Below are 15,184 nucleotides of genomic sequence, written 5' to 3'. Positions count from 1 at the left end.
GAAAAGGGAAAATACATTATAATATAGTACTGAGAAATTTGTTTAATGTATACCATTCAGTGAACAAATGTTTCCTACCAAGCCATTGATGTTCCTTTAGCACTTATTACTTGGGACAGGAGGTATGAGTCCATGTCAGTGGGTGTAGTTGTCTCTGTGTGGGAAAACATGAGTCAAATTATTACTGCTATGTTGAAGGTAAGCACTTCATAGTATTGTATACACCCCACTGTCACAACAGTAAGTCATTGTCTCCCCCCAAAAACATTGTAATTGTCACAAGTGTTCATTACATAGGATGTGGTGTGCTGTAACCAGTGTAACAGGTGCCATGCTAATGTAACCATACTATTATTGATTGGCCATAGTCTACCTTGCTAACAATAGTGATTCGTTAGGACAAAATGGTCGCCTAAAGTTGTCAAGACGTTGTGTCCCTTGGAGGTTTTGTCTAGGTCCCGGGGATGTCCCCGAGGATGTTTTTAGGACGTTCTTGGGATGTTGTCATGGTCACTTGGAGGTTTTGTCTAGTTCTTGGTTTGTCCCAGGGAAATCCCTGAATAGGACATTATTGGTTTAGCTAGCATATTTATACTGAACAAAAATATAAATGCACATATAAAGTGTTGGTCCCATGTTTCATGAGCTGAAATAAAAGATCCCACAAATGTTCCATATGCACAAAAAGCTTATTTCTCTCAAATGTTGTGCACAAATTTGTTTACATCCCTGTTAGTGAGCATTTCTCCTTTGCCAAGATAATCCTTCCACCTGACAGGTGTAGCATATCAAGAAGCTGATTAAAAGGCATGATCATTACACAGGTGTACCTTGTGCTAGGGACTATTTATGTCTGTAATAAAGCCCTTTTGTGGGGAAAACTTCATTCTGATTGGCTTCGCCTCTGCCCAGTAATGTGAAATCCATAGATTAGGGCTGAATGCATTTATTTCAATTGACTAATTTCCTTCTATGAACTGTAATTCAGTAAAATATTTGAAATTATTGCATGTTGAATTATATTTTTGTTCAGTATACGGTACATCATTATTCGCTCTGATCGACTGATTGGCACTCTTTTCCGGATGGCAATCATCTCTCGTCATCTCTAGGCCTATGAGTCACTAGGACTAGCTTTCTTACACTGTGTGAGGAGTGAGTGTGTTGTTGCAGAAAATAAATAGGCCTATAAAATATGAAACATTTTGGCTACATAGGCTGTTGGTATGTTATGAATTCCGAGTTACAAATGTAGATTTTTGGTTGCGGGGGGCTGTCCCTTTTTATTTTGAGCACCTTCCCCCCCAAAGGTCTCTGCACAGCCGTGGATATCGTCATAGACAACCCAATTGGGAAGCGACAACAGTAGCAGTCTTTGATGGGTGTTCATTCAATTCTTGTTTACAGTGGGGGAAAAAAGTATTTAGTCAGCCACCAATTGTGCAAGTTCTCCCACTTAAAAGGATGAGAGAGGCCTGTAATTTTCATCATAGGTACACGTCAACTATGACAGACAAATTGAATTCGAATTTTTAATGAATTTATTTGCAAATTATGGTGGAAAATAAGTATTTGGTCACCTACAAACAAGCAAGATTTCTGGCTCTCACAGACCTGTAACTTCTTCTTTAAGAGGCTCCTCTGTCCTCCACTCGTTACCTGTATTAATGGCACCTGTTTGAACTTGTTATCAGTATAAAAGACACCTGTCCACAACCTCAAACAGTCACACTCCAAACTCCACTATGGCCAAGACCAAAGAGCTGTCAAAGGACACTAGAAACAAAATTGTAGACCTGCACCAGGCTGGGAAGACTAAAACTGCAATAGGTAAGCAGCTTGGTTTGAAGAAATCAACTGTGGGAGCAATTATTAGGAAATGGAAGACATACAAGACCACTGATAATCTCCCTCGATCTGGGGCTCCACGCAAGATCTCACCCCGTGGGGTCAAAATGATCACAAGAACGGTGAGCAAAAATCCCAGAACCACACGGGGGGACCTATTGAATGACCTGCAGAGAGCTGGGACCAAAGTAACAAAGCCTACCATCAGTAACACACTACGCCGCCAGGGACTCAAATCCTGCAGTGCCAGACGTGTCCCCCTGCTTAAGCCAGTACATGTCCAGGCCCGTCTGAAGTTTGCTAGAGTGCATTTGGATGATCCAGAGGAAGATTGGGAGAATGTCATATGGTCAGATGAAACCAAAATATAACTTTTTGGTAAAAACTCAACTCGTCGTGTTTGGAGGACAAAGAATGCTGAGTTGCATCCAAAGAACACCATACCTACTGTGAAGCATGGGGGTGGAAACATCATGCTTTGGGGCTGTTTTTCTGCAAAGGGACCAGGACGACTGATCCGTGTAAAGGAAAGAATGAATGGGGCCATGTATCGTGAGATTTTGAGTGAAAACCTCCTTCCATCAGCAAGGGCATTGAAGATGAAACGTGGCTGGGTCTTTCAGCATGACAATGATCCCAAACACACCGCCCGGGCAACGAAGGAGTGGCTTCGTAAGACGCATTTCAAGGTCCTGGAGTGGCCTAGCCAGTCTCCTGGTCTCAACCCCATAGAAAATCTTTGGAAGGAGTTGAAAGTCTGTGTTGCCCAGCGACAGCCCCAATACATCACTGCTCTAGAGGAGATCTGCATGGAGGAATGGGCCAAAATACCAGCAACAGTGTGTGAAAACCTTGTGAAGACTTACAGAAAACGTTTGACCTGTGTCATTGCCAACAAAGGGTTTGTAACAAAGTATTGAGAAACTTTTGTTATTGACCAAATACTTATTTTCCACCATAATTTGCAAATAAATTCATAAAAAATCCTACAATGTGATTTTCTGGATTTTTTTTCCTCATTTTGTCTGTCATAGTTGACGTGTAACTATGATGAAAATTACAGGCCTCTCTCATCTTTTTAAGTGGGAGAACTTGACAATTGGTGGCTGACTAAATACTTTTTTTCCCCACTGTATGTATGAGTCCAATCCCATCAAGGTCTGCAGCGGCATCAACATCAAGCTCAGCACCAGGAACTAGTGTCACCTTCGCTAAATCTTTCCATGACTCCATGATGTCATATAGGTCCTGCTTAGAGCGCAAATAAATATACTGGAGCTAGGCATAAGCATGGTCCGATTTTGTTGTCACAGTTGATTGTTTATGCAAAGCTTGAGGTCTAAATTGGAGAAAAGCAGAGTTATTAGTAAGGGGGGATGGTGTGGGTGACTAACTGGTGTCTGTTGGTGGGGGGGTGATATTGTGTGTGAATGTTAGTCAGCATGATCTATTGACACAAGGGGGATTGGGGGATTGGTGGATATAGTACCTTGTTTGAGTGTGTATTAATGGTGACAAAGTAGTAACATGTTGACTAATCACTGACTAGTGTTTGTCCTACAGACTAATCACTGACTAGTGTTTGTCCTACAGACTAATCTTGCTGCTGCTGATGATGACCTTGAAACCAGCTTTAGTAGTACTAAAGCTGGTTGCGACTGGGAGACCCATGGGGCGGCGCACAATTGGCCCAGCGTCGTTCAGGATAGGGGAGGGAATGGCCGGCAGGGATGTAGCTCAGTTGGTAGAGCATGGTGTTTGCAACGCCAGGGTTGTGGGTTCGTTTCCCACGGGGGGCCAGTATGAAAAAGATAAATAAATAAAAATAATGTATGCACTCACTAACTGTAAGTCGCTCTGGATAAGAGCGTCTGCTAAAATGACTAAAATGTAAAAAATGTAGTACAGATCCTGTAGACCCATTAGATGAAAACTTTCAGCCACGAACAAGCTCAAGCTCAACATCTTCTGACTCGGAAGAGAAAAAGACAGCACAGGTCTGACAAGAACCAAAGTGTATACTCAAATCAAATGTTATTTGTTACAAGCTTCGTGTAGACTAACAGTGAAATGCTTACTTATGAGCCCTTCCCAACAATGCAGAGATAGAAAAAAAAAATTTGAGAAATAAATATAAAAACTATAACACAAGCAATACATACACAATTAGTAACTTTAACTTGGCTATACACGGGTTACCAGTACAGAGTCGATGTTCAGGGGTAGATGGTAATTGAGGTAGATATGTACATATACAGTGCCTTCAGAATGTATTCATACCCCTTGACTTATTCCATATTCAAAATGGATTAAATTGATTTTTTTCTCAAGCATCTACACACAATACCCATAATGACAAAGTTAAAACATGTTTTTAGAAATGTTTGCAAATACATTTCAAATTAAATACAGACATTTTTTATCTACACAAGTATTCACAGCACTGAGTCAATACTTTGTAGAATCCCCTTTGGCAGCGAATACAGCTGTGTGTTTTTCTGGGTATGTCTCTAAGAGCTTTCCACACCTGTATTTGCCCATTATTCTTTTCAAAATTCTTCATTCTTTTCATTATTCTTTAAAAGATTCCTCAGGTATAGTCATAAATGTTCAAGTAGATTTAAGTCGGCCACTCAGGAACATTAACTGTCTTCTTGGTAAGCAACTCCAGTGTGTATTTGGCCTTGTGTTTTAGGTAATTGTCCTGCTGAAAGGTGAATTTGTCTCACAGTGTCTGTTGGAAAGCAAACTGAGCCATGTCTGCTTTCCAACAGACACTGGATTAGCCTGTGCTTAGCTCTATTTAGTTTATTTTCATCCCCCCCCAAAAAACTCCCTAGTTCTTACCGATGACAAGCATGCCCATAACATGATGCAGCCACCACCATGCTTGAAAATATGAAGAGTGGTACAAAGTGATGTGTTGTGTTGGATTTGCCCCAAACATAACACTTTGTATTCAGGACAAAAAGTTCACGGACCATGACATAATTGGCATATATATTACTCTTACAGAATTTCCACGTGGGCGAGGATATTGGAAATTTTATGAAAGCCTATTGGATGATAATTGTTTTTAACTAGGACAGAATAATTTATAACTGACTTTTTCCCAACATAGCATAGCTACAGCAGATCCCCTTATTGTATGGGACACTTTTAAATATGCAATTCAGTACTCATCTCGAAAACAAAAGCAATTTATGTCAAAAGAGTCCATATTAACAAAGCAAATGGAAGGACTAACAGTACAGATGGATAGCAATAAAAACTGTCCCATAGAGGCTCAGAATAAGTTAGAGGATAAACAAAAAGAAACGGAGGAACTTATTCAGGACAGGTCAAGTGTAATATATTATAAAAATGAAGCGAACTGGATGGAATATGGGGAGAAATGCACCAAATTATTTTTTTATCTTCAACATAGAAATGCTACCAAAAATAATTTACTGAAACTTGTTACAAATGACAAGTTGAGTCACCCATGATTCACCAAATTATATTTTGAAGGAGGAAACAAAGTACTTTAAGCATATGTTTTCATTTCAGTCTCCTCCATCTCCACTAACCGAAGCTAATTGTATGGATTGTTTTTCTATTAATAATGTAAAATTAACAGCTGTACAGAAAGACTCATGTGAAGGCCAAATTACAGAGGAGGAACTTAATGATGTATTTAAAGCCTTTAAGTCCTGGAAAACTCCAGGGCTGGATGGCATACCAGTGGAGGTATACCAAACCTTTTTTGATATACTCAGAGGACCATTATTAGCATGTTTTAACCACTCCTATATAAATGGTAGATTATCGGACACTCAACAAGAAGGTCTGATGTCATTATTACTGAAACATGATCCAAGTGGTAAATATAAAGATCCAGTCCATTAAAAAGAATGGAGGCCTCTTACACATAGAATTAAAAAGATATTGTCAGATATTATTCATCCTAATCAGACAGGTTTTTTACATGGACGATACATTGGAGATAATATAAGAGAAGTACTGGAAACAATAGAACACTATGAAAAATCTGGGAAACCAGGCCTGCTATTCATAGCTAACTTTGAAAAGGCCTTTGATAAAGTACGACTGGCGTTTATATATAAATGCCTGGAATATTTCAATTTTGGAGAATCTCTTATAAAATGGGTTAAAGTTATGTATAGAAACACTAGCTGTAAAATAGTAAATAATGGCTACTTCTCAGAAAGTGTTAAACTGTCAAGAGGACTAAAACAAGGTTGTCCACTATCAGCTTATTTATTATTGCCATCAATGTTAGCTGTTGAAATCAGATCCAACAATAATATTAAGGGGTTAGAAATCCAGGGCTTAAAAACAAAGGTGTCATTGTACGCTGATTATTCATGTTTTCTTTTAATCCATATTTTGGATCCCTCCACAGCCTCATAGAGGATCTAGATACTTTTTCTAACCTCTCTGGATTAAAACCAAATTATGCTAAGTGTACTATATTACATATTGGATCACCAAAAAAATACAACTTTTACATTACTGTGTAGTTTACCAATAAAAAGGTCTGACGGGGATGTGGACATACTCTGCATACATATCCATGAATAAATAAATTATTTCACTCCGATACATTTTAATGGAAAGTTAGCAGTGGTCCTCTGTAGCTCAGCTGGTAGAGCACGGCGCTTATAATGCCAAGGTAGTGGGTTCGATCCCCGGGATCACCCATACACAAAACAAAAATTGTATGTACGCATGACTGTAAGTCGCTTTGGATAAAAGCGTCTGCTAAATGGCATATTATTATTATATTATTAGCAAATATAGATAAGATCTTGCAACCATGGAAAGGAAAATACATGTCTATTTGTGGGAAAATGACTCTGATTAACTTATATCCCTGTTTACCTATTTGCTTATGGCCTTGCAAACTGTTTTTAAATTATATGAGCAAAAAATATTAAATTTTATTTGGAATGGCAAGCCAGACAATATTAAAAGGGCCTATTTATATAATGAATATTAATTCGGAGGGCAGACATGATTAAATATTAAAGCATTACACTACCGGTCAAAAGTTTTAGTACACCTACTCATTCAAGGGTTTTTCTTTATTTGTACTATTTTCTACATTGTATTATTATAGTGAAGACATCACAACTATGAAATAACACATACGGAATCATGCAGTAACCAAAAAAGTGTTAAACAAATATAAATATATTTTATATTTGACATTCTTCAAATAATAATAATATGCCATTTAGCAGACACTTTTATCCAAAGCGACTTACAGTCATGTGTGCATACATTTTTACATATGGGTGGTCCCGGGGATCGAACCCACTACCCTGGCATTACAAGCGCCATGCTCTACCAATTGAGCTACAGAAGCAAATAGCCACCCTTTGCCTTGATGATAGCTTTGCACACTCTTGGCATTCTCTCAACCAGATTCACGAGGTAGTGACCTGGAATGCATTCAATTAACAGGTGTGTGTTGTTAAAAGTTAATTTGTGGAATTTCTTTATTTCTTAATGCCATTGAGCCAATCAGTTGTGTTGTGACAAAGTAGTGGGTTATACAGAAGATAGCCCTATTTGGTAAAAGACCAAGTCCATATTATGGCAAGAACAGCTCAAATAAGCAAAGAGAAACGACAGTCCATCATTAATTTAAGACATGAAGGTCAGTCAATATGGACATTTTCAAGAACATTGAAAGTTTCTTCAAGTGCAGTTGCAAAAACCATCAAGCGCTATGATGAAACTGGCTCTCATGAGGACCGCCACAGGAAAGGAAGACCCAGAGTTACCTCTGCTGCAGAGGATAAGTTCATTAGTTATCAACCTCAGAAATTGCAGCCTAAATAAAGTTCAAGTAACAGACACATCTCAACATCAACTGTGCAGAGGAGACTGTGTGAATGAGGCCTTCATGGTCGAATTGCTGCAAAGAAACCACTACTAAAGGACACAAATAATAAGAAGAGACTTGCTTGGGCCAAGAAACACAAGCAATGAACATTAGACTGGTGGAAATTTGTCCTTGGTCTGGAGTCCAAATTTGAGATTTTTGGTTCCAACCGCAATGTCTTTGTGAGACGCGGTGTGGGTGAACGGATGATCTCTGCATGTGTATTTCCCACAGTAAAGCATGGAGGAGGAGGTGTTATGGTGCATTGCTGGTGACACTGTCTGTGATTTCAAGGCACACTTAACAAGCATGCCTACCACAGCATTCTGCAGCAATACCCCATCCCATCTGGTTTGGGCTTAGTGGGACTATCATTTGTTTTTCAATGGGACAATGACCCAACACACCTCCAGGCTGTGTAAGGGCTATTTTACCAAGAAGGAGAGTGATGCATCAGAATCGAACCCACAACCCTGGCGTTGCAAATGCCATGCTCTACCAACTGAGCTACATGGGACATGGCTTCCACAATCCCCCGACCTCAACCAAACTGAGATGGTTTGGGATGAGTCGGACCGCAGAGTGAAGAAAAAGCAGCCAAAAAGTGCTCAGCATATGTGGGAACTCCTTAAAGACTGTTGGAAAATCATTCCAGGTGAAGCTGGTTGAGAGAATGCCAAGAGTGTGCAAAGCTATCATCAAGGCAAAGGGTGGCTATTTGAAGAATCTCAAATTTAAAATATATTTTGATTTGTTTAACACTTTTTTGGTTACTACATTATTCCATATGTGTTATTTAATAGTGTTGATGTCTTCACTATTATTCTACAATTTAGAAAATAGTAAACATGAAGAAAAACCCTTGAATGAGTAGGTGTTCTCAAACTTTTGACCGGTAGTGTAGACCTCGCTCTAAATGTGTCAGTCATACAAAAGTTACACTTAAATCGGAACTGGTTCTCCAGCAAATTAGTAAGAATGTTTCAGTGTAATCCACCAGAAAAGACAGAACAAATAATACAACAAATATTGTGGTTAAACTCAAATAAACAAATTGATGAAAAAACTATATTTTTCGATAACATTAAAAAATAATTGTGTAATCTTTGTAAATTATATCAGAAATAGGACTAGTGGAGTTATGTCACACATGCAGCTAACTAAAATATATGGAAATGTCTGCTTTACCCAAAATGACAACCAACTAATTGCATCATTACCACACAAATGGAAGAGGCAAGTGGAGGGGTGATGATCAGTCTATAATTTTAATGGTAGGTTTATTTGAACAGTGAGAGACAGAATAACAACAACAAAAATCCAGAAAAACGCATGTAAAAAATGTTATAAATTGATTTGCATTTTAATGAGGGAAATAAGTATTTGACCCCTCTGCAAAACATTACTTCGTACTTGCTGGCAAAACCCTTGTTGGCAATCACAGAGGTCAGACGTTTCTTGTAGTTGGCCACCAGGTTTGCACACATCTCAGGAGGGATTTTTTTCCACTCCTCTTTGCAGATCTTCTCCAAGTCATTAAGGTTTCGAGGCTGACATTTGGCAACTCGACCCTTCAGCTCCCTCCACATATTTTCTATGGGATTAAGGTCTGGAGACTGGCTAGGCCACTCCAGGACCTTAATGTACTTCTTCTTGAGCCACTCTTTTGTTGCCTTGGCCGTGTGTTTTGGGTCATTGTCATGCTGGAATACCCATCCACGACCCATTTTCAATGCCCTGGCTGAGGGAAGGAGGTTCTCACCCATGGCCCCGTCCATCGTCCCTTTGATGCGGTGAAGTCCTGTCCCCTTAGCAGAAAAACACCCCCAAAGCATAATGTTTCCACCTCCATGTTTGACGGTGGGGATGGTGTTCTTGGGGTCATAGGCAGCATTCCTCCTCCTCCAAACACGGCGAGTTGAGTTGATGCCAAATAGCTCAATTTTGGTCTCATCTGACCACAACACTTTCACCCAGTTCTCCTCTGAATCATTCAGATGTTCATTGGCAAACTTCAGACGGGCCTGTATATGTGCTTTCTTGAGCAGGGGGACCTTGCAGGTGCTGCAGGATTTTAGTCCTTCACGGCATAGTGTGTTATCAATTGTTTTCTCGGTGAGTATGGTCCTAACTGCCTTGAGATCATTGACAAGATCCTCCCGTGTAGTTCTGGACTGATTCCTCACTGTTCTCATGATCATTGCAACTCCACGAGGTGAGATCTTGCACTGAGCCCCAGGCAGAGGAAGATTGACCGTTCTTTTGTGTTTCTTCCATTCGCGAATAATCACAGCAACTGTTGTCACCTTCTCACCAAGCATTTTTGACATGCGTTTTTCTGGATTTTTTGTTGTTGTTATTCTGTCTCTCACTGTTCAAATAAACCTACCATTAAAATTATAGTCTGATAATTTCTTTGTCAGTGGGCAAACATACAAAATCAGCAGGGGATCAAATACTTTTTTCCCTCACTGTATGTATGTGTATGTATATTTATGTATATGTGGGTATGTATGTATTTGTATGTATATATATTTACAAAATATATATATATATTTGCAAAATATATATATATATATATTTACAAAAAATATATATGGGGAATTGGAAATGATACAGACAATTACATTGATGGAAGCTACAATCTATCTGCAATATTAAAGCTGATCTACCCCTTAAAAAATATTTTTTGTAATATTACTTTAGTGCCTTATTGCAATTAGGACGCATGTTCTGGAATATTTGTATTCTATACAGGCTTCCTTCTTTTCACTATGTCATTTACGTTAGTATTGTAGAATAACTACAATGTTGTTGATCCATCCTCAGTTTTGTCCTATCACAGCCATTAAACTCTGTAACCGTTTTGAAGTCACCATTGGCCTCATGGTAAAAAATCCCTGAGTGGTTTCTTTCTTCTCCAGCAACTGAGTTAGGAACGACACCTGTATCTTTGTTTTCTGCTTTGAGACAAGCATGGAGACTCATTTTGATAATCAATCTCAGATGTTGGTATTCACTGGATCTCCATTTAGACATTTGGTTACAATTACTGGGAAAAAGTTAGCTAAGTTTAGGTGTGCTCATCACCATATTTAGTCTAGTTTGCTCATCTAGCACTGATCAGAACATTTTGCTAGCATGTTATGATAACAAGTGGATATTTTTGTATGTTCACTCGCGTAGTAGGCATAGCCCACTCCCAACCAAAAGCTGATGACTTGTCTGATAGCGTAGTCAATCAATGTGGTTTTGTTTAACTGAATCTCTGTCTGTATATTTGGTTAATTGATCTCTGGCTGGGCAAATAAGTGGAAGTGATAGCTCATCTACAGTATTTGCTGACTCATCTATCATTGATCAGAAACATTTATTTGCTAATGTATCCTAAATCAAGTGTAGGCCTAGTCTATTATTTGCTATTGACTTGCACATATGCAATTTATAAAGCCTGCAGAGGTTGTGAAATATGAACCCGAGACTCACATGCTTTTGAAAATATAGATTGCTATTTTTTTCTATGGGTATCAAAGAAAAAAGGATTCCAAAAGGGTTATTCAGCTGTCCCCATAGGATAACTATTTTTGGATCCAGGTAGAACTTGTTTGGGTCCAATGTAGAACCCTCTGTCTAAAGGGTTCTCGAGTGGCGCAGCAGTCTAATTCCTGCATCTCAGTGCTAGAGGCTTCACTACAGACCCTGGTTTGATTCCAGGCTGTATCACAATCCGGCAATGATTGGGAGTCCCATAGGGTGGCGCACAATTGTCCCAGCATCGTCTGGGTTTGGCCGGGGTAGGCCGTCATTGTAAATAAGAATTTGTTCTTAACGGACTTGCCTAGTTTAAAATAAATAAAGGGTTTTACATGGAACCAAAAAGGGTTCTTCAAAAGTTTATCCTATGGGGACAGCCGAAGAACCCTTTAAGGTAGCACCTTGTTTTCTAAGAGTGTACGCCTGCTCTCTAATAAGTGTAGAATTTATGCCCAGGCATAGCTCATAGAAGGGCTTATGCCCAGGTGGCGCAACAGGTCAAATGTTTTGGTCCTGCTTAGAGCGCATTTTACGACCAACTGGTGCAATCGGCCCCTGTGTCCTGACTGTGACCTTTGTATAAATCATACAAAGTCAGGCCTGCACAGAGATTGTGCATTGATGTCAATCAATCAAACCATCCATCCATCCATCAATCAATTCCCACTCTGAAAAAAATTTCTCACCCCTCCTGGGTTGCCATCAGAGGCAGTGACAATGAGACGGTACTGGTCAGTGGTCTCCCTGTCCAGGGGCTTTCCCAGAAGCAGCAGGCCTATCCTGTAGAGGGAGAGACAACACACCACACAGCAGCATTAGTACACAGCAAAATCCATACTGTACTACATCCATCAAGGACTTAATCTCCATTTAGACAGAATCTGGGGATTCTAATCTGATAACTCACTTTCCTGTCACTGTCCTCGTTGGTTCCCTACCCAGTGATTCTGCAATGACTGGATAAGCTGCATTTTAGTATAAGTCCACAAGTCCCTCTAGTGAGCTAAACTTTCCATCATATTGCAGGGACTTATCTAATACTTTCACATCAGCGAGGGGCAGTGAACATGAGTAAAGGGATGGGTGTGGGTTATAAATTGAAAACCGTCTCTTTACAGTCTAGACTCTATACTGAGAAACACACACAAGTCCCTGTAATACCTAGATATGACTTATCAAGGGAATACCAAAGGTACAGAATACAATAGCGTTCAAGACCAACACCTAACCTGTTTTGGCTTTACAGAAAGGAACACAAAAGATAAATCCTCTTTAAAATTATAAGAGTCCTTGGTGACTCGTTTCTTTCATAATGAGGCAGAATCCTTAATTTACAGAGATCTGTTGCAGTTTACTGTTTACAGGCAGCGCTGTGAAGTGGAGCGAGACAGAGAGACAGAGAGCGATAGCAGTGAACTGAACTGACGCCATATCTCGCACACTCATCAAGCATACATTACCAGTTAATTATCCTTTGATTCATCACACGCTCTCAGCACCTGGTTAGGGGAATACAGTAGGGTACTTTTACATTAAAGCTGCTTAGGGCTGCTAATGTTATGTACAACGATTCTAGCTCTTCAAAAGACACATTAGGATATGTGCTTGTTTTAGGAATATGTCAATCATATCTGCTCGAGGAGAGATTACTGTACCAACAACAGATGTCTCAGAGTTGTGGAGATAGTGTCATCATATTTTCTTATTGCTGCCACCACAGTGCCTCCATACAAACAACCGTTCCAGCATGGAGACAGAATAAGATTAAACAAACAAAAACTAAAGAGGTGGAAACAATGCCTAAAAAGCCCTCCTGGCACAGCTGGTAGAGCAGCAAGGAAGCTTTAATCAATTCGAGAAAAATATGGCTGACATTGTGCCTTGTTTACAGTCTCCCCACATCTCCTTGCCGCGGTGCCATCGCACAGGATGCCTCCCTCCGTATTTACTTGTTTATTTAAGGGACAGTAAACAGCACTCACCGAGTAAATATTTCATGGTGTTTCTCCTCTCCTCCCCCCTCCATCCCTCTCTCACTCTACCCCCTCTGCCTCCTCTCCCATCCCTTGCTCTGACAGGTTGTATTGGCAGAGGGTGGCTGATGACGATTTTCATAATCTTTCTGGTTGTTTGAAGCCTATCCCCCTTCTCCACCTCCTCCTCCCCTCCTTCTTTTCTTTGTCATGCAGTGGGCCATGTAACAACTCAGTGGGGCTGAGGGCAGAGGACGGTCTGTGCTTTCCAGGCCATAGGGGAGGATGATGTAGAGGACTTCCACTAGCTCATAAAGCTATGTTTTCTAAACATGGATGGTATATATACAGTTCACCTGGGTGGTTTTGTTCTGTTCTCAATATATTTAATGCTGCCATCACTCTTTATTCACTCAGATGTTATCTTAACATATTTTTGTAACCACAAGTTTCACTGTAAAGTTTTAAAGCTGATCTGCATCCATTTTACGTAAAGCAGCTATTCAAAAGTCATAATTCAAGTCAAATCCAAAAAGGTATCTACAGAACACTGTCAGCCTCGAGGAGCGATGTGAATGTCCTGAATATTGCCCATGTCCAAACGTAAGAAGTTAAATTAATTGTACAGGCCATTAAAATGTTCCTTCTAGACAAAAGACTCTTGTTAGGATAATTCGGCCTCATTTTGTGAATAGTTTCTTTAAAAAATGTGCACATTGTCAGTACTCGTACTAACCACTTTCATATTTCTCATTATCATCCATCCATCCATCCATCTTACATTTTAGAGAGGTTGAAGACTTGCTGAATATCCCCACTCAAAATCTGGTACGTGATTGGGTCATTCTCTCTGTCTGTGGCCTATGAAAAACAACAAGAACAAACAATAAAAATCTATCAATAGTTTACTTACACTGCCTGACATCTGATTTGAACACATCAATGATTAAAATCTATTATATCAAATCTGATCATCCATTCTGGCTGGTTTAGTAATTGTTGTTTGCTAAACTCAACACCCAAACACTTCCATGATCTTTTCTTGAGTAATCAAACTGCCCTCTCCTGACCTCCATCGATCTGGTTGTGTGACCTTTGACCCCTGTTGTGTGTCTCTCACCTGTAGGTTGAGCAGAATGGCTCCTATCCTCATGGCCTCGCTGACCTCTAGGTCGTAGGTGAAAAGGGGGAAGCGTGGGGGGCTCTGGTTGTTGGGGGGCAGCACCTCGAAGTACACCGTGGTGATAGAACTCCTGTAGGGTTGGAGGACAATGTGAGAGGGGAAGGAAAGGTAATATTTACAATATACAATATACAAACGATATACAAACAATACAACAACATTCTTTGCACAGTTGCATTCACATCCAGTAATAGTACAGTGGTGGTTCGTCAGGGTGTTGGAGGTTGTCATGAGTTTCCTGGCTTCCCACAAGGACATCATGCTTAAAGAGGTTTGAAGAAGATAGGTGGATAAGTCAATTGGCAGCCTGCATGTGAAGAGTTTCGTTGCAAACGCTATATCCACCAATTTATCACGTTTGTATTTTTTTCACACCAACGAACTTGAAACTCTCGACCTGCTCCACTACAGCCCCATAGATGCGAATGGGGCCTGTTCGGCCCTCCTTTTCCTGTAGTCCACGATCAGCTCCTTTGTCTTGCTCACGTTGAGGGAGAGGTTGTTGTCCTGGCACCACACTACCAGGTCTCTGACCTCCTCCCTATAGCCTGTCTCATTGTTGTCGGTGATCAGGCCTACCACTGTTGTGTTGTCAGCAAACTTAATGATGGTGTTGGAGTTGAGCTTGGCCATGCAGTCGTGGGTAAACAGCCGTTGTGGTAGGATTCAATCTTAGTCCTGTATTGACTCTTTGCCTGTTTGATGGTCCATCTGAGGGCATAGCGGGATTTCTTATAAGCGTCCGGATTAGTG

General features: G+C 40.1%; 1 protein-coding gene across 1 annotated transcript in view; it reads right to left on the bottom strand.

Moving 5' to 3' along the window:
• Positions 1–15,184, bottom strand: part of LOC121570887 (protocadherin-15-like) — a 481,652-nt gene that overhangs the window by 197,694 nt on the left and 268,774 nt on the right. Inside the window, exons 16-18 of the mRNA XM_041882214.2 lie at positions 14,369–14,501; positions 14,030–14,109; positions 11,962–12,055 (exon numbers count right to left, since the gene is read on the bottom strand). Coding sequence (XP_041738148.1) covers positions 11,962–12,055; positions 14,030–14,109; positions 14,369–14,501 — 307 coding nt within the window. The remainder of the gene's footprint in view (positions 1–11,961; positions 12,056–14,029; positions 14,110–14,368; positions 14,502–15,184) is intronic.

The sequence above is a fragment of the Coregonus clupeaformis genome, chromosome 1 (genome assembly GCF_020615455.1).
Source record: "Coregonus clupeaformis isolate EN_2021a chromosome 1, ASM2061545v1, whole genome shotgun sequence".
In the NCBI taxonomy this organism is placed as follows: Eukaryota; Metazoa; Chordata; class Actinopteri; order Salmoniformes; family Salmonidae; genus Coregonus; species Coregonus clupeaformis.
This window is presented reverse-complemented; position numbering and strand designations above follow the sequence as displayed.